General features: G+C 41.3%; 1 protein-coding gene across 1 annotated transcript in view; it reads right to left on the bottom strand.

The window, feature by feature from the left end:
• The window catches only part of stk4 (serine/threonine kinase 4), a 34,774-nt gene extending 8,926 nt beyond the window's left edge, over positions 1–25,848 (bottom strand). The window contains 7 exon segments of the mRNA NM_203918.1: positions 3,086–3,223; positions 10,275–10,442; positions 11,990–12,154; positions 14,459–14,573; positions 15,505–15,633; positions 20,642–20,722; positions 25,642–25,848. Coding sequence (NP_989249.1) covers positions 3,086–3,223; positions 10,275–10,442; positions 11,990–12,154; positions 14,459–14,573; positions 15,505–15,633; positions 20,642–20,722; positions 25,642–25,676 — 831 coding nt within the window. The 5' untranslated portion in view covers positions 25,677–25,848.
• Between the last annotated feature and the right edge of the window lie 1,098 nt (positions 25,849–26,946).

The following is a 26,946-nucleotide window of genomic DNA, read 5'->3' as shown; positions in this document are numbered from 1 at the left end:
CTTCAATACACAAAAAAAAAAGTGGTTACCCTTTCATTTGCCCCACCACCTCTACACGCTGACCAGGCCATCTCTCTCTATTATAAATACAACATTTGCGCACATAGAGAATCAGAGTAACCCGCCTTTGATTTATGGCGTTAACTCTAACATCATATCCCACTTACTTTTAATTATTTTACACTCGGCCTGTGTTGTATTTGGCAGCGGCCACCTCTTAGGCCAATGAATTATTCAGCGTAATATTTACAGTGCTCGGAATTCCCATCTCACCGTGTCCTAGTTTTCCTCAGGCACATTTTTTTTTATCTGTGATTTTAGACAGGACAAATGCCATTTTCCCTTGCTTGGAGCCACTGATATCAGTTCAGAATGGAGCCCTTGTATCTATACATAAAGTATGCATATTTCTCATTATCCTTTATTTATATAGCGTCAAGATATTTGCCCGGCACTTTCCAGCATTTAGATCAGTCCCTGCCCCGGTGGAGCTTGCAATCTAAAATCCCTATTCACATATTGGGGTTTATTTACTAAGTGCAGGATGCAAAGTGTGAAAAAGTGGGTGCAGTCCACCCTGAGAATATCCATAGATCTCTGCACTTCAAAATACAGCACAGAGTCCAGCATCCCCCCGAATGCATTGTGTTATTCATAAGAAGCAAGGGGGGAGGCACATAGGCACCCCCAAACCCCATGCCAATCTGTAGATTGGTGCAGAGTGCTGCCAGGCAGGTCCGGACTGGCAATCTGTGGGTTCTGGCAAATGCCAGAGCGGCTGCTGTAAGATGCCATAGACAATAACTGTGTTTTGGGCTGGTGGGGGGCTGTTTGGGCCTCTGGGTACTTGAAATACCAGAGGGGCTGCTGTAAGGTGCCACAGACAGTCACTATTTATTGGGCTGGGGGGGCTGTTTGTGCCTCTGGGTACTGGGAATGCCAGGGGGGCTGTAAGATGCCATAGGCAGTCACTATTTATTGGGCTGGGGGGGCTGTTTGTGCCTCTGGGTACTGGGAATGCCAGGGGGGCTGTAAGGTGCCACAGACAGTCACTATTTATTGGGCTGGGGGGCTGTTTGTGCCTCTGGGTACTGGGAATGCCAGGGGGGCTGTAAGGTGCCACAGACAGTCACTATTTATTGGGCTGGGGGGCTGTTTGTGCCTCTGGGTACTGGGAATGCCAGAGGGGCTGTAAGGTGCCACAGACAGTCACTATTTATTGGGCTGGGGGGCTGTTTGTGCCTCTGGGTACTGGGAATGCCAGGGGGGCTGTAAGATGCCATAGACAGTCACTATTTATTGGGCTGGGGGGGCTGTTTGTGCCTCTGGGTACTGGGAATGCCAGGGGGGCTGTAAGATGCCATAGACAGTCACTATTTATTGGGCTGGGGGGGGGGCTGTTTGGGCCTCTGGGTACTTGACCTGCCAGGGAATATTTGTAGCCACACCATGGACACGTGTGCTTTTTTAATGGAACTTTTGTGCACCATCATCCAGGGTCATAATAAATGATCATGCTATGTTTAAATGGCACCTGTCATAGAAAAATTGATTCCTTAAATTGACTAAGGTGCAGTCTAATACAGTTGGAGCCCATACTCATAATGCACAAACGTGTACCCCAATATGGCTGTTTGTATCAGGTAATCCTTCTTAGTGAGTTGCATTTGCTTGCAAAAATAGAATTGTTTCCCCCAGCCAAAGTGTGAGCCCTGTTAGGGCTCTGGCACACGGGGAGATTAGTCGCTCGCATACGCGGCAGCGCGATTTCAGTGAAATCGTGGAAGTTGCCTTGAGAGAAAACAGATGAATAGAAAGAGAGAGAGAGAGAGAGATAGATAGATAGATAGATAGATAGATAGATAATAGATAGATAGATGGATGATAGGTAGATAGACTGATAATAAATAGACAGATATATAGATAGATGGACAGATAGACAAAGAGAGAGATGATGATAGATAGATGATAGATGATAGATAGATAGATAGATAGATAGATAGATAGATAGATAGATAGACTGATAATAAATAGACAGATATATAGATAGATGGACAGATAGACAAAGAGAGAGATGATGATAGATAGATGATAGATAGATAGATAGATAGATAGATAGATAGATAGATAGATAGATAGACTGATAATAAATAGACAGATATATAGATAGATGGACAGATAGACAAAGAGAGAGATGATGATAGATAGATGATAGATAGATAGATAGATAGATAGATAGATAGATAGATAGATAGATAGATAGATAGATATAGATAGATAGATAGATGGACAGATAGACAAAGAGAGAGATGATAGATAGATAGATAGATAGATAGATAGATAGATAGATAGATGATAGATAGATAGATGATAGATAAAGAGAGATGATAAATAGATGGATAGATGATTGATTGATAGACAGATAGATAGATTAATAGACAGATACAGTATATAGATAGATAGACAGATAGACAAAGAGAGAGATGATAGATAGATAGATAGATAGATAGATAGATGATAGATAGATAAAGATAGATGATAAATAGATGGATAGATGATTGATTGATTGATTGATTGATAGATAAATAGATAGATAGATAAAGATAGATGATAAATAGATAGATAGATGATAGATAGATAGATAGATAGATAAAGATAGATGATAAATAGATAGATAGATAGATAGATAGATAAAGATAGATAGATAGATAGATAAAGATAGATGATAAATAGATGGATAGATGATTGATTGATAGATAGATAGAGATAGATGATTAATAGATGGATAGATGATTGATTGATAGATAGATAGATAGATAGATAGATAAAGATAGATAAAGATATATGATAAATAGATGGATAGATAATTGATTGTTTGATAGATAGATAGATAGATAGATAGATAGATAGATAGATAGATAGATAGAGATAGATGATTAATAGATGGATAGATGATAGATAGATAGATAGATAGATAGATAGATAGAGATAGATGATTAATAGATGGATAGATGATAGATAGATAGATAGATAGATAGACAGACAGACAGACAGACACATTAATATTTGCATTTGGCCCCATTACCTGCAGAAGCTCGGTGGCACTGGACCTCAGTTCAGGGTTCTTCACAAGACACAGGTTAATAAAGTCCACAAAATCCTTTGACCAAAGTTCAGGTTTTCTAAATGTAGGGGGTGGGTTGGAAGGTATCATAAATATCGCCTGTAAAACACAAAAAATATACCAAGTTGAGCAGATAGCTATAAGATAATAATATAAGGAGTAGATCAGTAATGGGCAGCTAGCGGCTGGGGGGCTCGCTCAGCTGCAGGCTCCATTCTGGGGTACAAACCAGCAAGCATTATCTGCAGTCTGGGCTCACATTCACATACGGGTATAGGACCCATTATCCAGAATGCTCGGGACCAAGGGTATTCTGGATAAGGGGTGTTTTCATAATTTGGATCCCCAAATCTCAAGTTTACAAAAAACCCAATAGGATTGTTTTGCCTCCAATAAAGATTAATTATATATTAGTTGGGATCAAGTACAGGTACTGTTTTATTATTACAGAGAAAAGGGAATCATTTAACCATTAAATAAACCCAATAGGGCTGTTCTGCCCCCAATAAGGGGTAATTATATCTTAGTTAGGATCAAGTACAGGTACTGTTTTATTATTACAGAGAAAAGGGAATCATTTAACCATTAAATAAACCCAATAGGGCTGTTCTGCCCCCAATAAGGGGTAATTATATCTTAGTTGGGATCAAGTACAGGTACTGTTTTATTATTACAGAGAAAAAGAAATTATTTGATTAAAATGGAGTCTATAGGACATGGCTTTCCCATAATTTGGAACTTTCTGGATAATGGGTTTTCGTATAATAGATCCCATACATATGGCTCCCTGCTTGACATGTTGTGGTCACCCTTTTCATTTCCCCCCCACGAAGTGACCTCTGTGGTTTTTCCAGAGGGGAAATAGGTTGTGTTACAGGATCAGCAGAACCACTGTACAGTATAGCACCCCCCCCCCCAGCACATACAGTATAGCATACTACTGGGGAATGTAATAAAGGCACTAATTTGCACAGGTGTGGTAATCCATAGCAACCAATCAGCAGGTAGCATTTACTGGTCACCTGTTTGAAAATACCCCCTACTGTAAATGATAAGGATATTGGAAGTCACTGAGGGTTCTGTGCCCATATAAAGGCACAAGGCTGCAGGCTGAGTTATACAGGGAACTCTGAGTATAACTCATGTATTATAAGGGATAATGTACCCCCTACTGTAAATGATAAGGATATTATAAGGCACTGAGGGGTTCTGTGACCATATAAAGGCACAAGGCTGCAGGCTGAGTTATACAGGGAACTCTGAGTATCACTCATGTATTATAAGGGATAATGTACCCCCTACTGTAAATGATAAGGATATTAGCAGTCACTGAGGGGTTCTGTGACCATATAAAGGCACAAGGCTGAAGGCTGAGTTATACAGGGAACTCTGAGTATCACTCATGTATTATAAGGGATAATGTACCCCCTACTGTAAATGATAAGGATATTAGCAGTCACTGAGGGGTTCTGTGACCATATAAAGGCACAAGGCTGAAGGCTGAGTTATACAGGGAACTCTGAGTATCACTCATGTATTAAAAGGGATCATATGATGAACAAGTGATGCCACTAAGCACCATTTATATAGACAGAGTGGCCTTTATAAGACTATTCATGCCTTTTGTGCATTAGATATATTTAGCTATATTAAGCTACCCAACACTAGCCATTACCTGTACGAGAGATTAGTAATTAATGCAATATAATGTAAGAATTCTGCATGGCGCTTTATTACAATAGTAGTATAAATTTAGCTAATGAGCCTAGGATACTGGGGGCGGTGTTTTATCCAGTTGAGTGCATAGGTGCTTGCAGTATGTTACAGAATGCGCATCAGATACAGCATGGAATAGTCATTAAATATTCAGCACAAGGAACAGTGGGTTTGATATCACAGGAGGAAGCTGTGCTGGAACGAAGGGTTAAATAAGAAGTGCACTTGTACTTATAAATCAATAATACAATATGCGATTAAATTTTAATTTACCCAAACTCTTTGGGTATCCACTGCATTAAGATGCCTAATGAGACTGGCTATGCCTCTCAAAATGTGGAGCTAGGCTCACTAGGGGGGGTCTTATCATTGGGTAGGGGGGAGCAAAGGCCACATGGGAAGGGTATTTCCCACCCCCCACCACGGGAATTCCTGTGAAAGTGAGGCAAACGACAAAAACTTAGACAGAAGTACAGTCCTGCAGCGGGTCGGGTACCTGAGGGTAACCTGTAAGAAAAGCAGGATTTTCAGATGCAGGTATAGATGTGGGTTGGTGGGTCACGGGTCTGTGGGTTGGTGGGTCACGGGGCTGTGGGCTGGTGGGTCACGGGTCTGTGGGTCAGGGGTCTGTGGGTTGGTGGGTCACGGGTCTGTGGGTCACGGGTCTGTGAGTTGGGTTGCGGCAGGGGTGCTGCTACCATGAGGCGGGTTGAGAAACTCACCTCAGGTAGCAGCGCTCCCAAAGTTACCAGGGGTGGCAAAAAGCCGCTCCTGGTAACTTTAACTTTAAATTTCCATTTTTTTGGGTTCTGCTAGTGCTAGTGCAACTGCACTCTCTACACTAGTGATGTGGCCCCCCTGGACCCCCTCCGGCTCAGTTAAGGTAAGTGCGGGGGGCCAAGCGGGTGCGGCATTGGAGAAGCTGCCTCAGGGGCCAAAAACAGCCCTGGGTTGCGGGTCTTATCCATATTTCTTATCTTATATTACCCATATTATCTATATTTTACTCCCGTAAATGTTTTTTTCTACTTCTGATAATGTCACTTCTGGTTTGCAGCAACAGCGCTTGCTGTTTAATGGTGATCAGTGGGTCAAGGATTGCAGATAAGGCAGTTGCGGGTTGGGTCGGGTTAGTTGGTCAAAACACGTAAAAATACGGGTTTCGGGGGCAGTGGGTACAGGTCTGAAAAATTGGTTCTGCGCAGGACTCTACAAGGAAAACAGGCCGGCAGCCAGAGCAGCGGCACCAGAACTGGGCTTCAATGTGATTTAATGTGATTCTTGTACATCCTGCATGGTCAGAGCTAAATAGTGTCCTAAACTGGGATCCTCCCATATAATCTGTATGCCCCCCAGAGATGGGCACATATGGTACGTATGGCACTCCAGCAGGCAGTAGGCAACACCTCATTCAAGCTTTCAAATGGGGGTCAAAAAAACCTCTTGGCACTGTGAGGCTACAATTTTACTGTTATTGCCACTTTTTATTACTTCCTCTCCTATGTATATACGAGTCTCTCATTCAAACTGCTCCCTGGTTGCTAAGGTAATTTGTACCCTAGCAACCAGATAACTGTGGAAATTCCAAACTGGAGAGTTGCTGAAGAAAAAGTGAAATAGTAATAAAAAAAAACGAAGACCAACTGCAAATTGTCTCAGAATATTACTCTCTACATCTTACTAAGGGAACACCCCCTAACACGTGCATTACTCAGACAGGCAAATTAGGGGGGGCACCAGCAAATACAAGGTGCAGCTGAGCCCTGCCTATGGCTGGCATTAAGTACATGGCTATCAGCACTGCCCGGAGCATATATATATATAAATTTACAATTCACATCTCGTGCCTACTCATCTCCTATACCAGGAATGCTCATGAAATATATATTGCAAAGTGCGGTGATGCAGCCGGAGCCCTTTCTGCCGCCGCTCTGTATCAGCCTTTGGTTTCCAATAAAAAAAACAGCAAAAGAAAAACCAAGCTGTTTATTGATTGCAGAGCAGCTAATTATACTGCGTCCTATCGGCAAGTCACACAGCCCCCTTCTTTCTTGGATGTGCGCCCAGAAACCTGGTTAATTGGCATCAGATATCTCAGATTAAATCACATTGAGGGAGGGAGACCACTATACTGCCCCAAACATGACACTGACTGCCAAATGGAAGCTTATTAATAAAGAATAGGAATAAATAGCTACTAGTTATTTGCTATGCACTGAGCCCTGGTAGAGCTGTATAACAGGGGAAGGTAGGATTGGGGTGTGCCAAAAACTATTGCTCTGTGAGGCTACAATTTTATTATTATTGTTACTTTTTTAAGTCTTTAATTACCTATCTTTCATATTCCGGTTTTTTAAACCACTGCCTGGTTGCTAGGGTAATCTCGACCCTAGCAACCATATAGTTGCTAAAATTCCAAAGTGGAGAGTTGCTGAATAAAAAGCAAAATCGTTCAAAAACCGCAAACAATAAAAGCTGAAGACCAATTGCAAATAGTTTCAGAATAGCGCTCTCTACAACATGCTAAAAGCTCATATAAAGGCAAACAACCTCTTTAAAGTAATCTAATCTAAGTCTTTGCCAGGACCCAAATTATTGTCTCTCAATACACCTCTGTTTTGATGTTTCAACCACCCAAGTTTACAGACCAACTGAAGGCAATAACCCAAACTGCCATCTTCTGAAAAAGCGTCAATGATTATTAAAATCAAATCAGTATACATCAGTAATTATATAGTACTAAATAGCTCAATCAATAAAGGTTTATTGTGGGAAAACACAGCCCGAAAATGATGCATTTCAACATTATCAGATAATGTAAAATGTCAGTGTTAGCCTTTGGGTAGGTTAGTAAAAGGGAACAAAATGAGCATCGGAAGAAGCAAAATGTTATTCTCCAATCTAGCATTAAACAGTGAGTTAATGTCTCCCTCTAGTGGAAACTAAAGGAAATGTGGGAGAAGAACAGAGGCAGAGCAACCTTCAAAAACTTTCCCCTTATTTTAGACCCAGTTTATTAGGGCATCAGGGCCGCTGCTAGCCAAATGGGTTCCCTAAGAAGAAATTTACTTTTGTGCCCCCTCCCCCAAATATTACGGAAGTAAAAATAAAATAATAAAAAAAACCTACTATAGGGGCCCCACACACAGTGCCCTCAATAGCCCCCATAGACAATGCCCCCAATAGCCCCCATAGATTGATTGAACTATCTGGGACAGCGGGATGTGCTATAAAAACCGGTGGGACAGTGTTGGGGGGTATGTTATAATATATAAAAAATATTTTTTTTTTTTGGAGCAGCTGGGATGGTGCCCCCAGGGGAGTTGGTGCCCTATGCAGACTGCGTACTCTGCTTATAGGGAGCGGCGGCCCTGTAGGTCACTGCCAAGTGCTATTTCTTTAGGATGAAGCAAGCAAAGAACCCCGTTTAATACTTCCCTCCGTATCCAACCCCAGGCTGGACTGACAATCTGTGGGTTCAGGCAAATGCCAGAGGGGCTGCTGTAAGATGCCATAGGCAGTCACTATTTATTGGGCCTATGGAGGGGCTGTTTGGGTCTCTGTGTACTGAAAATCAGGCCTGGACTGACAATCTGTGGATTCTGGCAAATGCCAGAGGGGCTGCTGTATGATGCCATAGGCAGTCACTATTTATTGGGCCTATGGGGGGCTGTTTGGGTCTCTGTGTACTGAAAATCAGGCCTGGACTGGCAATCTGTGGGTTCCGGCAAATGCCAGAGGGGCTGCTATAAGATGCCATAGACAGTCGCTATTTATTGGGGCTGTTTGGGCCTATTTTGAATCCCTGTCCAAACCTATTACCCTATACTTATAAACCATTATGACGCAGGCAGGACACTATCACTAGAACAGAGAGGGCCTAAAACAGTTAATGACACCACTCAAAACCTTTTGCAAAATTCTTGTGCCACTTTTTGGATGAGAATTTGTGAGTAGTTTAACCAGGGAAGTTGGTGGAGGCTGGTTTGGAAGCTTTCAAATCCTTTCTCATCCAAGTCTCTGTCTCCAGTGATACCCAATTCTTATCGTCAATCTCACCACCATTTCGAACCCCCTCCTCTCCTTCTTTCCCATACTCCAGTCTCCAGCAACACCCCAACTAGTTTCAATCATTTTTATTGGGATTTTTTAAACATTATAGCCAAATAAAGGCATTAAAATATTTTCAAACATTAATATTTACATTATGCAGAAAAATAATCTGCAGTACAAATAATAACAGCCGTTGAAAACTTATACATTCAGTATTGGTCAACATATGATAAAATATGATATAATATAATTTAATATTGTTGGTTAAGAAATTTGTTATGTACACGTATATTTATACCCGTATACTAATCACGCGTTGAAAACGTGCAAAACGCGTATAAACTGACACTACTGAGATCCTAGGGGTCGCATCCATCTAAGGATTGATTGAACACAGTCAAGCTGTATCATTAAGAAATTTTGCTTCACCAAAAATATAGAGCAATATTTTACTATAATAAATTGATATATCCCAATAAGGAAGTATACATATAGTAAAAACTATAACTACAACTACACCTAATACTACAACTAATGAAGTTGTATTCAATTGCTAAGAGTTAAGAACAGTACGCTCTCCTCATAAATTATTGTGTTATGCAGAGTACACAACTGGAAAAGTCTCCATCTCTGTGAGAGGGTTTATAGGTTGTATTGGATTTATTAGATTTATGGGATTTATAACCTCTAATTAAGATCATTCAATTTAGTATCTGGGTATATTGAATGCCATAAACTTGATCTCACCAGAAAGGACTGTAAATTTCCTGATCTGATTGCCCAGGTTTTTTCTGCATTGAGATTAAACTCTACAGTTTTAAGAATATCTTCAATTTTGGGAATTATTTTAGATTTCCAATTTTCTGCTATCTTACACCTGGTAACCACAAAAATGTGATTAAAAATCAGTCTCTCCTTGGGAGGCAAGTCCATGGTCTTTATGTGGAGAAGGGCCATACTGGGAGGAATACACATCAAATTCACAGGTAATTTCCTAAGAAAAACCTCTATTTCCTTCCACAATCCTTGGATTTTAGGACATTCCCAAAAGATATGTTCCAAAGAACCTGCTTGTTTACAGTCTCTCCAACAAAGTGGAGTAACTTTGGTATCGAATTTGGCGATTTTTACTGGAGTGAGGTACCATCTCCATATCATTTTTAAGAGATTCTCATGATGGGACACACAGTGTGTGGACTTTCTCAGCGATTTGACTGCTAGCTCCCATTCTTCTTGGTCTAAATCTAACTGTAAATATTCCTGCCATCTTGTCAACTGACACCTAGGAGGTTCTCAACACCCCCACTAAAGATGATGCAAAAGCAAATATGCAGTGTATACAAACATACAAGGCATAGAAGTCAGTGTTTCTATGGCTTACCCTCATTGGATGAATTTCAGCGTATGGCGGCTTTCCTTCTGCCATTTCAATTGCAGTGATACCAAGGGACCATATGTCAGCAACACAATTGTATCCGATTTCCTGGATCACTTCTGGAGCCATCCAAAACGGTGTCCCGATGACTGTGTTCCTCTTTGCCATTGTATCCTATAGTAAAACCAACCACAGCTGCATATCAATATACCATTCATCCTCCAATATTATATATATATATATATATATTAGAATCTTTCATTGTATATTACAGGGTAGATAACCCAGATAGAGGAACTGGATCCTCAACCTTTCTGTTTTACTAAAGCCACCCCTCCATCTGTTGTGCCTAAGCTACAAGTACAGGGTGTTCTGTAATTACAGTTACAGGTATGGGATCCATTATCCGGAAACCTGTTATCCAGAAAGCTCAGAATTATGGAAAGGCCGTCTACCATAGACTCCATTTTAATCAGATTTTTAAAATGTATTTCCTTTTTATCTATAAAAATAAAACAGAACCTTGTATTTGATCCCAACTAAGATATAATTACCCCTTATTGGGGCAGAACAGCCCAATTGGGTTTATTTAATGGTTAAATGATTCCCTTTTCTCTGTAATAATAAAACAGTACCTGTACTTGATCCCAACTAAGATATAATTACCCCTTATTGGGGCAGAACAGCCCTATTGGGTTTATTTCATGGTTAAATGATTCCCTTTTCTCTGTAATAATAAAACAGTACCTGTACTTGATCCCAACTAAGATATAATTACCCCTTATTGGGGCAGAACAGCCCTATTGGGTTTATTTTATGGTTAAATGATTCCCTTTTCTCTGTAATAATAAAACAGTACCTGTACTTGATCCCAACTAAGATATAATTACCCCTTATTGGGGCAGAACAGCCCTATTGGGTTTATTTAATGGTTAAATGATTCCCTTTTCTCTGTAATAATAAAACAGTACCTGTACTTGATCCCAACTAAGATATAATTACCCCTTATTGGGGGCAGAACAGCCCTATTGGGTTTATTTAATGGTTAAATGATTCCCTTTTCTCTGTAATAATAAAACAGTACCTGTACTTGATCCCAACTAAGATATAATTAATCGTTATTGGAGGCAAAACAATCCTATTGGGTTTAATTAATGTTTTATTGATTTTTTTAGGAGACTTAAGGTATGAAGATCCAAATTATGGAAAGACACCTTTATCCAGAAAACCCTTGGTCCCGAGCATTCTGGATAATGGATCCTATACCTGTGCTATTGCTCTGTGAAACTACAATGTTATTGTTACTTTTTATCCCTTATCTTTCTTTTCTCCTATTTATATTCCCGTCTCTCTTTTAAACCACTGTCTGGTTTCTAGGATGAATAGGACCCTAGCAACCAGATAGCTGCTTAAATACCAAACTGCATAACTGCTAAACAAAAAGTGAAATAACTGAAAAACCTTACAAAATAAAAAAATGAAGACTAAGTGCATGTGACTGAATATCAATGTCTTCATGATACTAAAAGTTAATTTAAAGGTACACAGCCCCATTATGCAAGCCCCTACACATATTCTGACCATATTACAGGAATAAGATGACTGCTAATTGTGAATTATTTAATAAGTTGGCAAAGCTTTCATCCGGTGACTCTGGAGTATATATAACTACAAGAGAATTCTACCGGTGATCTTATTATAGGGAAGGAGCTGCCCCTTACTGTGAGCTGCCCGGCCACTCCGAAGTCAGCGAGCTTGGCGGTGCCTTCAGAATTCAGTAATATATTCCCAGCTTTTATATCTCTGTGAATCTTTCTCATAAAGTGAAGATACTCCAGTCCCTTGAGAGTCGACTGCAAAATAGTTGCAGTTTCATCTTCTTTCAACTGTTAGAGAAAGGGAGTAAAAAAAGTACTGTTAGATCATCCAGACAAGAACACAGCAAAGGGCAAGTTAAAGATTTTTGGGGTTATGTAATCAAAGACACTAAGGTTGCCCAGGTGCAGTAACCCATAGCAACCAACCGGAAGAAATAATTTATCTTATTGGTTACTATGGGTTACTGTTCCTGGGCAAACGTACATATGAGGGTAAGTTTTGTGAAAATGATGTTTGTTCCTATCAAATTGCTGGGCTGGGGGTCGTTGAACAGAAATATGAGGTACCCACAAACTGGAAGCTAGGAAGAGGTTATCACCATCATTATTATCTCCCTGGAACCCTGTTGCTTTCCCAGAGGACAGACTCAAGTTCACCTCCAGACATTCCCTGGCCAACTTGGAGATATATGCACACAATGAAATAACAGCCACAGCTTGCTCAGTTCTTACATTTCTTACCCCCCAATCCTTCCAGCAGGTTCTAGGTCCACTGGGGGTCCCTTCCTAGAGAGAGAGAAATACCTAAAACAACTCCACTAGGAGCTGCAAGTGACAAGAAAACTAAAATAAGCAGGAAATAAACACTAAAGAGCTATTTATTTTACCTTTAATGACCTTTTCTAAATAAAACACAATCCTCAGTTTATCAAGTTTTATAGTGCGGCAAAACAGCTTGGCACCTCCATTTCTCACATAGTGCTATTAATACTTTCTGCTTGTCACGTTCGTGTATCATTTGCACCTCCCTGTGGGTCTATAGAATAGCTTCTCTGCTTCTCTCACACCGGGGCACACAAGCCTTTATCCTGTATATAATATATATATATATATATATATGGTCATTTATGAGTGTAAGTGCAAAAGTGCCTCTCACTTTTACTAACTAATCTGCAAGGTGTAAAGTACAAGGCACTAGTAATGCACAGGTCAGACCTGTGAGTTTACCTATGGGTCAGGTGAACCAATTGCCCCAAGTTTTGGGGGACATATTTGCCCTCAGTCCAGCCAACTCCCTAACCTCTCTGAGCTGCCCTGACCCCACTAGTGACTGGACAGTGCATGCCTATATACTCAAGCTCTTCCCACCCTGCTTCTTCAATGTCAGTGATGGAGTGGGTTAGGCACGGGTCAATACAGCGGCACCAAGCCCCTCATTGCAACAAGTACCCACCTCCCATCCATTCCCCCCCTCTCCACTCACTCTCAGGAGAGTGTCCCCCTATGACAGCATGGTCTGCTTCCTCTATATTTACCACCACTGGATATATAAATTGGGGCGACGGCCGGGTCAGGCTCAGGTTGGGCGGGTTAAGGTGCCTATGAGTAAGTGCTAGCTGTAGCATGAAACACACAAGGCAACAGATGTGCCAGTGTTTGATAGAACATTGATTTTAGAATCCTGAATTGGAGTCTAGTTCTGCTATTTTTCTTTTTTCGGGTTACCTTGTAGCTATCACTACCCAGTAGTTTCCCTAGAGACAGGCAAATTTGTGGCAAGTGATGGGCAGATACCAATTCAGGCTTGTAAAAACTAGTACAGATAGCACCAGGGGGCAGAAACTGGCAAACGCTGGCATTTCCTCCCTGGGGGATCCAACCAATGGCATTTCCTTTCTGGGGGATCCAACCAATGGTATTTCCTTCCTGGGGGATCCAACCAATGGCATTTCCTCCACCTTCCTGGGGGATCCACCATGTGTGCCCTTACCCTATTGTAATAGTGACAACTAGAAAAATACCTGTGCAAATAAACTTCAATATTCGCACTGTTTTGGGGTACTTTTCATATTTCACATTTTTTTTTATTGTTTTAGTTGTTTAAAAACTTTTCTTTTATTCTGACAAAGAAAATCACACTGGGGCAGCTCTCACCAACAAAAACCACTAAGACGCTAAAGAATGTGAAATATGGATCCCTGTTGTTCCCACGCCTTCGGAAGTGGAAAAATAACTACATTTGGCCTCTTAACCCCCATTAGTTCTATAAAAGGGCAGCATTTCCAGGCTCGATCGGCAGGACCTTCAGTCTAATAAGAACATTTATTTAGCCATACGTTTATGTTCAGTAAAAGCAGCAGTTTTATTAAGATAAGAGACCCTAATGAGTCTGGCAGGCTCTCTAGCAATGGTTTATGCAGACAAGGGGGTCCCTTATTTGTGAGCCTGGGGGATATACAAGAAAAAGAATATTTTGCATGAAAAGAGGAGTAGACTCTTGTTTTTAAGAACTGAAGCAAGTAGGGTGCCTTTCCCCATAAGTATTAGAGCAGACACTGTCTCTTAAGCTGAGAAGCCTAAGAAGCAACTTGCCGTTTGTTTGCGGAGTCGGATAATGTCAGAAATGGATCCCCCTCCACAGAACTCCATGACGATCCACAGGTCTGTGTTTTTAAAATAGCTCCCGTAATACTTCACAACGTGGAGGCTGAGGAGAAAGTCATGGATAATTCCATTTTACCATCAGTGCAACATAGCATATAGGCAACAAAAGTTATCCAAGCATTGTTGTAACATCACAGCCCAATTTACAGTAAAGTCTAGGCTTAGCACATTTCGAAAGCTAACTGCACACAGTATATTTAGTCAAGGACAAAACCAGGACTCAAGGATATTGGCATTTAGACATTAAAAAAAAGAAAATAGAACAATGCTACTACCATGATAAGTGAATGTATTCCAGTGCTTTATTGGCCCTCTATATTTTAACCATGTATGGTACAGGGTGTGGTCTTTGTTGGGACCTTAGGCTATGACCACACAGCCCGAGAATCAGCCCCTATGCACCTATCAGCTTTCAGATATGCCCACACTAGGTCTGCCACCTTTGCCGGATAATAAACCCGGACATAGGGGGTGAGTGGAATGATGTCAGCAGCGGCCCCCAACGCCATTGAGTGCACTTCCCAACATCATTGAGCACACTGCTGAAGGCCGTGTGATCACATTGTCACCTACGTAATGAAATTTCAGATGGAACAATGTCAGGGATGGGGTTATTGCATCCATAGGACTTTATTCAGAGAATTCTATACTCAGAATACTCTGAAATAAATCCTATGGATGCAATAACCCTGTCCCTGACATCATTATTCCACCCAAAATATCATTATATAGGTGTACGTAGGTTTAAACTGGAAAGTGCTATGAATACAGACACAAAGTGGATTTTGGTGCCGAAACGTGCAAGTATGCATTTCAGTGCCAAAATCTGCTTAAGCCTTAAACTATAAGATCCACTTAATTGGTGTGGTCGCCAAACAAGCTGATCTTTCCACCAATATGCCCACCTAAGGCCCAAGGGCCAAACAATCGAACTGCGAAATCGAGGTGAACAGGGAACGTGGGGTGTAACTTACCTATCACACTGCTGCATGATGGCTATTTCCTTGATAATCTCTTGAAGATCAGACTCAACGGGAATCTGCTTAATTGCAACAATCTGACTTGTTTCCTTGTGGCTTGCTTTATATACGCTGCCATAGGACCTGTCATAGGAAACATACATTCATAATACATTGATAATGATATTGGCATCAGTTCTTTAAAACTTTGCTCTTTATCCCAAAACCTCAGGGACATCTTGAGCAGGTATAAATGAGAAAACCATGTATGGAATGGCGGTGCTAAAATACTTGCTATTTTACCAAAATAGTAAAGGGGTTGTTCACCTTTACATTAATGGGATATGAATAGGGATATGAATAGAAGAGGGCCTAAATAGAAAGATAAGTAATTAAAAAGTAACAATAAAATTGTAGCCTCACAGAGTAATAGTTTTTTGGCTGCTGGGGTCAGTGACCCCCATTTGAAAACTGGAAAGAGTCAGAAGAGGTAGGCAAATAATTCATAAACTAAAAATATTAAAAAAAGAAGACAAACCGAAAAGTTGCTAAGAAGAGGCCATTCTATAACATACTAAAAGTTACCCTGAATGTGAACCACCCCTTAATTTAAAACATTTTCTCATGCAGGAGGCCATAACTAATATGCTAGTATAACAGAATATTTGTTTCTTTTGGTTAGCACCCATGGGACACCAGTGAAGCAGTTGCCTTGCAATATAAAGCACATGTAGTCTTCATTCTCTGGTAACACAAATTTAACCATCTCTACCTGGCCTGGACTGAGATTCAAAATAGGCCCGGGCATTTCAAGAAAAGAGACCCAAACAGCCCCCCCTCAGCCAAAAAAGTAGTGACTGTCTGTGGCATCTTAGGTAGCCCTCCGGCATTTGCCTGATCTCCAACCAGTGGAGGCCTATGGTACCAGGAGCCTGTCAGGAAGCCACTGTCCAAATCACCTTTTTTTATGTTATATACACTCATCTATTCTCACAGTCATATCACCCCCACTGCTTCTCTCACACATAACTATTACTGGGGAATGGCTATGGGTTGAAAATAGTTTTTTGGGGATGCAATATAAGGGCTGTGATTGGCTAGTTGGTAGCCCCATGTGGACTTCTGCCCCGCAGGAGGTCCTGCTTGGAGTAAAACTGTGTCTCTGTGCTTCCAAAACTTGTCTCCAAGCCAGAAATGTAAAAATGGCACCTACTTTGAGGCCACTGGGAGCAATATCAAAGAAGGTGGGGAGCAACATTTTAAACACAAGCCTCTGATTGGTTATCACAGGTATAGGCATTCAAGGCAAGATAGTTGGGTGAGCCGGAGGGCCCACAGACACCTGGGCCTACCGGGAGTTTTCCTGATACCCTGATGGGCCAGTCCAACAATGCCTCTTCCTCTAGTCCATATAAATATAAATACAGGTATAGGACCCATCATCCAGAATGCTCGGGACCAAGGTTATTCCGGATAAGGGGTCTTTCTGTAATTTGGATCTCCATACCTTAAGTCTACTGAAAAATCAATAAACCATTAATTAAACCCAATAGGGCTGTTCTGCCCCCCAATAAGGATTATTTATATCTTAGTTGGGATCAAGTACAGGTACTGTTTTATTATTACAGAGAAAAGGGAATCATTTAACCATTAAATAAACCCAATAGGGCTGTTCTGCCCCCAATAAGGGGTAATTATATCTTAGTTGGGATCAAGTACAGGTACTGTTTTATTATTACAGAGAAAAGGGAATCATTTAACCATGAAATAAACCCAATAGGGCTGTTCTGCCCCCAATAAGGGGTAATTATATCTTAGTTGGGATCAAGTACAGGTACTGTTTTATTATTACAGAGAAAAGGGAATCATTTAACCATTAAATAAACCCAATAGGGCTGTTCTGCCCCCAATAAGGGGTAATTATATTTTAGTTGGGATCAAGTACAGGTACTGTTTTATTATTACAGAGAAAAGGGAATCATTTAACCATTAAATAAACCCAATAGGGCTGTTCTGCCCCAATAAGGATTATTTATATCTTAGTTGGGATCAATTACAAGGCCCTGTTTTATTACTACAGAGAAAAAGGAAATCATTTCTAAAATTCTGAATTATTTGATTAAAATGGAGTCTATGGGGGACAGGCTTTCCGTAATTCGGAGCTTTCTGGATAATGGGTTTCCAGATAACGGATCCCATACCTGTATTCTATGCTACACTGTACATTTCTGGAAATATTACAAGAATACAAGTAAACACAAAACTAAACCTACTAGATCAATAATGACCCCACCCTGCTGTGAATGCGATGGAATAAACCCTGTGTACACACCTCTATCAATATTTGTCCTTATTGTGTTTTGCGGGACAGGACAAACTATGCCAAACATTTTCTGTGTGATTTATACCTTGTGGTTCATGGGGCCCCTTGGGGGGTGTTTCCCTCTTTAATCTTTAAGGTGGCCTTTCATTAGCTAATGATTCACGTATCTGAACTGTAGGCAAAATCACTGCCTATTGTTGGACCAACGACCAAAACAAGCACAAGAAATGTGGGAGGAGTCATGTGTGGCTGCTATAATGCCAAATACATGCTTTGATAGGAGGTGCCAGATGACCATGATGTTTTACTATTAGATACAAGATAGTTGTCCTCATTGTCACACCAGATTGGTGCATATATGGCCACCTATAGCTGCCATGTTGTAAAGCCTAAAGTGTGTGATTTTAGTGGGACAAAAGTGAAAAGTGTCCTGAAACATCCCAATGTCACGGTGTCCCTGTCACTAGCATTCCTGTCTATTGGCATGTAGTTTGTATGTTTCAGTGTTCTCCCCGTGTGTGTTTGGTTTTGCTCTGAGTGCTCTGATTCACTCCTACGATCTCAAAATGTACAGCCAGGTTAAATGGCTCTTGATTAAACTGACCCTAATATGACAGGGTGCCCTTGGTACGGAAATTAGATTGTAAGCTCTGCTATGGCAGGGATTTATGTGAATGTCTGAATATATGTAATCTAATATGGAAAAAAAACAATATTTGTTGAGGGGTTTTGTGGCCATATACAAACTGCTGTACAGAGACATTTATGGTAAGCTGTCAGTTCCCATCATCCTCTTTGCAATCTGTATGGCATGGGTTCAGGTGGTGCTAAAACTAGCAAATAAGATCAGTCTATAATTCTTTTTTTTAATAAAAACCCTTTCCAGTTGCCGCCAGATACAACCAGGACATATCCGGCAGTGGAGCTCCGCGGTGAAGGAAGTGACATTACTCATACGTGTACGTGTCACTTCCACAGCATAGGGGTGCAGTTAAGTCTGGTGCCTAGGGTGGCACCCAGCCCTGAATATAAAGCTATAATGGAGCATTGTTTTGCTTTCACGTTTCTGACCTGGCTGGTATTTAGCCGAGTTAGTTTAATGATGAGCTCTGTAAAAACAACCTCCTGCCTATATCTGTGCACTAGTAACCTGATTAACTTCCACATAAGAACCAGAATGTTAGAGATGTATAGTTTCAGTTTTTCTGTTTGAGTTCATAAACAAGCCCTTTGGACTCTTATTGAAATAGTAAAGGCTGCTTTAAGTGAAAAGCCTGCTGTAAAACTACAGGAATATAATATATATATATATACTCTGCCATACTGAAAAGCATAAACTACTTGTTCCCTGTGCATTTGGCATAATGTAACAATGGCAACAAAGCTGAATTAGGGTATGAAATCTACTGACTAACCCTGGCCTATATCACTTGTACTGGCCAATCACAGGCAGGTAACATGGCCAAATTGGGCAGGAGATGGCTGGCACGTAGTAGAGGTGGTCTAGCCCTAGGCTAACTGATTATACAGTATCACTGAACAACAGAGAAGCCAGGGTGGGAAGAATTGACTGATAATATAGTTCCCTTTCAGGGAGGCTCTGGGCTGGGGCACTAAAATAGCCACCACTATAACGGTCTTCTGAAAAAGATGTATGTGATTGTATGCTGCTATAAAGTGATAAAGAAGAATCAGGAAGGAAGTACATAACCAAGAAGAGGAAGGTTAGAACAAGAGGCCATGCACTGAACATGGGATATCACTTATAAAAAATAGAGAAATTGCCTCCAAGTCACATTACAATCTGAGAGCAGAAAGGTGCAAATATTGAGAGCTGGTGATACTACTGGATCAGAGTGCAGTTTAAATATTAGGGTGATGGCACACAGTGGCGTACCTTGATCTGCCCACAAAGAGGTCTTTGGGGGTTCCAGTGCACACACAGATGCCAAACCCTCCCTCCCTCTTCCATCTGCCCCGCCCACTGTAGATAAGTGATTAATCTTCATAGAGGGCTCGGAAGGGGAAACTACCATACAGCAGACCCCATGGTCCAACATACTGTGTGCCATCACCCTTATGTCTCTTCAAAGTCATTTTCAGCACCACCCCTGGCAATCCTGTAGGACAATCAAAGCAGCCACCTATTGCTGGGCATACATGGCAACATCTACTTATCTGACAAGGATGACAAGCAAATGAAAGGTCGACCTGCTTTGGTTACCCACATACTGGGACAATTTAAGCTGACCCAATTGTTTGGGCCCTGGCACATAAAATGGATCATACAGAGGGCCTATTAAGATCCACCAGGAGAGAGGAGCTCATTGATGTGGTCCTTATACAACAATATATTCTAACCTACAAGATAGATACAGTATCTGGCCAGATATCTGTTGGGCAGGCCATTAGGAAGGCCCCTTTCACAGGACAATAAGTTGGCAATATGGTATGAAAGGGCAAAGGCAGCTTTTATTGGCCTGTGTACGACCAGATTAACAGCTCCACATTTGTGGTTGCCAATGTGAACTGGAAAGTTTGGGTTAAGTCCCTATATGGCATGGTCTATAGCAGGGGTGCCCAGACTTTTTCCCTGGTGATCGACTTTTGGCTCCTCCCCGCGTACATACGCATACCCAATAAACACGCGGAACCACTGAACTTCCACATTTCCCAGCTTCAACACGGTCCACTAGAAATCCATGGGGGATCGACTGGTGGACTGCGATCGACGTTTTGTCCACCCCTGGTCTATAGGGTAAGTTTGTTCACGTGCTGCTAGTTATAACAGTTTATTCTACAGTTATTCTCTACTTTGTCTGGACTTACCCCTCCCCAAGTTTTTCGAGGACATCAAAAACTTCTTCCGGCTGCTTATTGAGACTTTCTTCGCTTAGCTTCTTCAGATGCCTAAGGAGAAAAACAGTTTTAGACACTTGTGGCATTTCAGTTTGACTATAATACACAAGAGTCGTAAATATCCTGTAATTATAGCCTTATAAATGGTGCTTAGTGATGTCATCAGTTATATTCATTTCTGAAACGTGTGTATTATAAGAAATAATGTATCCCCTGTTGTAAAATATAAGGATACTAGAAGTCACCTCAGAGTTCCACGGCCCATATAAAAGCCTTTGGTCTCATACCTTTATATGGTCATGGAATTCCTCTGGGACTTATAATATCCTTATATTATACAACAGGGGGTACATTATTCACGATATGTTTAAAGGGTTCTAGCCAAAAAGAACAGGGTCACTTACTAAGTAAGTTCCTTCCCCGGAGGATGAGTACTATAACCACTGCAATGTTGGTGTAGCAAGAAGTGGAGTCATGTATATCATGTATATCAGGTGCAATGTGTGTAATTACTGGCACAGAAAGGTGGGGCAATACATTCAATACATTTCATGCTCCAGATATCTTCTTGCGTTACAAAGCCGGGTAAACAGTGTCTCCATAGCACAGGTGCCTACATGCACATGAGCAATCCGAGAAATCACAATATTTAGACGCTAAGCTTTTAAGAAAGGACCTCGAAACAATGGCTATTGAGGGGCTCCAGTCGGCGTCATGGGTAAATGCTCTCTATCCCCTAGGCAAGTCCCTTGAGCACAATTAAACAAAGTTCATTATTACCCCTGCTCCTTACTTGGGAATGACAAGCAAGGTACATCAGTAGCATGCAATAAATGCCCTTCTGCCTGGGTATGGACATATGGCCATGTGGAAGAGCGACATACAGTATATATCAGGGAGGGAGAATATTAAAGGGATTCTGAACCAAAATTTGGAAAAGAGCCCCCACACAAAATAGAAACCCCTAATATACCTACTACTGTAATCCGTTCCTTCAAAAAGTATGAATAAATGTTATTTGATATGCTGTAATCCTGCTGCAAAACAGTTCTTCTCTTTCTGCATCATTTGAAATCCTGGCAGGGGAGGAGGGACTAAAACATTGATGTTACACATTGTAACCACTTCCCCACAGCTTACAGACAGCATGCAGGAACTACATAACCCACAATGCATTGCACTGTGATGTTTCTTTCCTTATTGACATCACGTGTGCAGCAGGGAATTGTGGGATTGGGAGGATGCAGGCTGAAGGCAGGCTGAGGACAGGCGACAACTGTTACAGTTTATTTGAGTCACAAAGTAGTCAGCCAGATCAGCAGGGGAACAGGGGGCGGGGCTTAGGGAACTGTTCCAAACCAGATTATTACATTAAAAATCATGAAAAGGCTGCATATTTTCTAATTGATGTATATTGCAAAGTTGTTTGAAATGATGTTTACTTCCAAAAATTTCAAGTTGTTTTTGGATGGAGTTCCCTTTAATCATTAAGTGACAAACCCAGTAAGATCAGGCACCACACGTACCAGCCATTAATGGCTTTTCTTTATGCAAGACATACATGTAATGAAACGCTTATCCGGCCAGGTCACTGAATGAGCAATGGCAAGCTAGAACTGGTCAGCCATTGAGCTCATACACAAGCTAATGAGTTCTGCGGCCAACAGAATTTTTCATAAAAGTCTGATGGCAGACAAGGCGGATCAGCCTAATCGGAAAAAATTCAGCACATATCACCAGGCTTCACCACGTAAAAAAACATCGTTTTTTGAAGTGCTTTTTCTTCCTCCAGAACTTACGTAAGATACCAATGCAAAATCTGGTGTTCAGACAGCCACATTTGCCATTTATTTGACACTTTTTTACACTCTTTTTTTGCCCAATTTCATTTTACACAGCATAATAAATAGGTCCCTAAGTGTTTATTGATTGGCAAAAGTGAGTATTCTTGTCCCATAGAAGAGTCAGAAGTGAGTCAGATATTAGAAGCCAATGCCTTTCTGTGTATTGTTACCTTTAAAAGGCAGCTTTAAGTAATAGCAAAACAGGGTATTTCACCCCCCCTCCGGCGCCATTTGCCCAAAAAGAAGAAGTGAAAGTAACCGCAGTCATAAAGGCAGCCATGCTGTACAGCAACTCTTATCTATATATTCATTTAACCCACCAAAGCTCAGATGGCTCTGTAAATGAATATACAATGAATGGATATCCTTAGGAGTAGAACAATAGTTGGGCCGAGGTTCTTGCACAATATCGGTAGCCACAAACATTAGCAGGGGAACTACACACGACTGCTAATCTGAGAACTGGAAAGGGGAGTAAAATTGTGAAACACTTGATGGCAATTATAAATAACATCCTGCTCAACAGCTTCCTCTTGGTAGAGGGCAGCTCCCTCCAAACTAGAGACGTCTCCTTCTAATGCAGGGATCCTTACCCTGTGGGACACGACCCGAGAATGAGCCCCAGGATGTTTAATGTTCCCCATGATTCTCTTTAGCAACTTGAGTTTTCTACGATAGTAAATAAAAGTTCAAATGAGGTGCATTGTTGTTCTAAACACTTATTAGGCCTTAAATCGAATTATTATTTTAATACGGATCCTCTTATAAAAAGAATAGTGGCATTAACTATAGAGGAAGCAGACCCTGTGGTCACAGGGGGCCCAGCCCATGGGTTCTGCTTCCGCTACAGGAAAGAAAATCCCCCTCCCCTGGTTGTAAGCTGCAGGGAACAGAGACGTAAGTGGGCAGCGGTGGGAGGGATTATAGGCGCACCGGGTCTTTCCAAATATTTTCTCACAGGGGGGCCCTGTGCCTTATTAAAGGAGAAGGAAAGGCTAAGTCACTTGGGGGTGCGAAAAGGTTAGGCACCCCCAAATGACTTTAATCGCTTACCTTGTACCCCAGGCTGGTGCCCCTGTTAGGAGAAAACAGCACCAGCCCGGGGCATCTGCGAGCGAGCGCTTCCTCCTTCCTGCTTCGTTTTGCCAGGACGCCATGACCGGCACATGCGCAGTAGAGTGAAAAGCCGACTTCTCTGTTAAAGTTCGGCTTTTTCACTCTACGCGAGCTAACAGGAAGAAGGAAGCGCTACAGGTACCCCGGGCTGGTGCTGTTATCTCCGTACAGGGGCACCAGCCCGGGGTAAAATGTAGGCTATTTAAGTGACTTGGGGGTGCCTAACATTTTGGCACCCCCAAGTGACTTTGCCTTTCCTTCTCCTTTAAAGTACACCTGGTGACGACTCTCATCCCCTTCCCGAGCTGCAATACTTGTGCCCCTCAGAGTATTATCTTTTTGCCTTACCTGTTCAGAAAAAGCAGAGTAATGCAGCAGGGGCATCTTCATTTTTTATTACTTGTAGTTTTTGTTTTTAAACTATTTCTGTTTTTTGATCAGCAACTCTCCAGTGGAGTTTCAGCAGCTATTTGGTTGCCAGGATCCAAATTACCTTAGCAACCAGGGTATGATTTGAATGAAAGCCTGATATATGAATAGGAAAGGGAAAGCTGCAAAGAGTTAGAAGGCGGCAAATAATTCATAAACTATTAAAAAAAATAATGAAGACTTATTGAAAGATCTCTTGGAATTGGCCTTTCTATAAGATACTAAAAGTTGACTTTAATGATACCTGAGACAGTGGACAAATGACCTGACATATGTGCCTTGGGTTTTGAAAACCAATATGAACTAGTAATGTGCAGGCTAGGAAAAACTCAATGTGCTCCCGACCCTACCCCCCAAAAAGATACCATTGTAGGACCCACATCCAACCTATACTTTCCACCTTAGGTTCCAAGACAGAGAAACTTCAGGAGCAGAGGAAGAGTTTACATCCCCAGTCTGACCCGCACCCAACCTGAACCCCCAATGGCCTCTCAATTTTCAACCCTAACTTGTCTGAAACCTGCAGCACATCACTAAAGTACTTAAGTGGACCACTGCTTTCAGTGCATCCCTTATCCGGAAACCCGTTATCCAGAAAGCTCTGAATTATGGAAAGCCCATCTCCCATAGACTCCATTTTAATCAAATAATTCAGAATTTTAAAACTGATTTCCTTTTTCTCTGTAATAATAAAACAGTACCTTGTACTTGATCCCAACTAAGATATAATTACCCCTTATTGGGGGCAGAACAATCCTATTGGGTTTATTTCATGGTTAAATGATTCCCTTTTCTCTGTAATAATAAAACAGTACCTGTACTTGATCCCAACTAAGATATAATTACCCCTTATTGGGGGCAGAACAGCCCTATTGGGTTTATTTCATGGTTAAATGATTCCCTTTTCTCTGTAATAATAAAACAGTACCTGTACTTGATCCCAACTAAGATATAATTACCCCTTATGGGGGGCAGAACAGCCCTATTGGGTTTATTTCATGGTTAAATTATTCCCTTTTCTCTGTAATAATAAAACAGTACCTGTACTTGATCCCAGCTAAGATATAATTACCCCTTATTGGGGCAGAACAGCCCTATTGGGTTTATTTCATGGTTAAATTATTCCCTTTTCTCTGTAATAATAAAACAGTACCTGTACTTGATCCCAGCTAAGATATAATTACCCCTTATTGGGGCAGAACAGCCCTATTGGGTTTATTTAATGGTTAAATGATTCCCTTTTCTCTGTAATAATAAAACAGTACCTGTACTTGATCCCAACTAAGATATAATTACCCCTTATTGGATGCAAAACACTCCTATTGGGTTTGTTTTATTGATTTTTTTAGTAGACTTAAGATATGGAGGTCCAAATTACAGAAAGACCCCTTTATCCGGAATACCCTTGGTCCCGAGCATTCTGGATAATGGGTCCTATACACATACACATATATGTGTGTGTGTATTGGACAACAGAGGGAACAAAGCTGCTTTAAGCAAATGCCCTACACAGAAGAAGGGGAACTAGTTGCTGAGAGATGAGACACTACTAAAGAAACCAGTAAGCAATAGCGATCTTACCTTCTGGGGTTGTTCCGCAGCTGTACGGTCTCCATCCTTTGGCCCGGCACTCACAATCCAGCAAGCAGGGTAAGGGCACAGCATGGAGGCCAGGCTCCTGCTCCGGTCAGTGTACATGAAACTCCCTGCACCTTGCAGTCTCACCTCACCATTTCCTCCCAGAAGAGCAGAGCAGACAGCAGCGGCTGCATCTCTAGCAGACGGAAGCAGGAAAGCAGAGGCGGAAGCTGAGAGTGCACAGATAGAGACATGTGCAAGGGTTGTGAAATATGAGCAGTGTGTGTCAGGGACACCAGCAGCCATTCAGGAATTCTAACTCCCGGGGCAACACCTAAAATATTCACCCGCCCTCCCTGTGAGAAAATATTTTCAAGCTTGAGTGCAATTAGTACAAAGCCTTAGCTTCAGGGAGTGTGTGACTCGCTTAGGAAGGGTTTAATGCCCTTCCCCACAAGCAAGGTATTTTAATTACACTTCATAGGAGCTGTGTTGCAGGGGGTTCAACAGGGGTGACCCTGGGGGTCCCTTAAAAGAAACAGCTTGTGTGGGAAAGTTCAATAATACAAAATTTCCCTGTAGAAGAGACGAGGGTTGTTTATTAAAGTAGGATAAGGAGAAAACTGCAAAAAAACATGCAGTGTCAGCCTGCGACACAGTGCTACTGAACCAGTGGTTCTGGATAAAGAAATAGCAACAGGGACATAAAGGAGTAATCTGAAGAACTGGGCCAAGTAGTCTTGGTGCCTCCAAGTAAAATCCATCTAGTACAGGTATAGGACCCGTTATCCAGAATGCTTGGGACCAAGGGAATTCGAGATAAGGGGTCTTTCCATAATTTGGCTCTTCATACCTTAAGTCTACTAAAAAATCAATACAACATTTAACCCAATAGGATTGTTTTCCTTCCAATAAGGATTAATTATATCTTAGTTGGGATCAAGTACAGGTACTGTTTTATTATTACAGAGAAAAGGGAATCATTTAACCATTAAATAAACCCAATAGGGCTGTTCTGCCCCCAATAAGGGGTAATTATATCTTAGCTGGGATCAGGTACAAGGTACTGTTTTATTATTACAGATAAAAAGGAGATCAGTTTTAAAAATCTAAATTATTTGATTAAAATGGAGTCTCCGTAATTCGGAGCTTTATGGATAACAGTTTTCCAGATAACGGATCCCATACCTGTATATAAAGATGATATTCCATAGGAAAATAGAATATATATTTTGATAGCACGGGTTTATTACAAGTACATCCGATACCCCTCCCTCATTGAGCCTTTCTGCTATTTGTGTAATGTCA

Source organism: Xenopus tropicalis, chromosome 10 (assembly GCF_000004195.4).
Source record: "Xenopus tropicalis strain Nigerian chromosome 10, UCB_Xtro_10.0, whole genome shotgun sequence".
NCBI lineage: Eukaryota > Metazoa > Chordata > Amphibia > Anura > Pipidae > Xenopus > Xenopus tropicalis.
The sequence above is the reverse complement of the archived record's forward strand: the minus strand, read 5'-3'. Positions and strand labels throughout refer to the sequence as shown.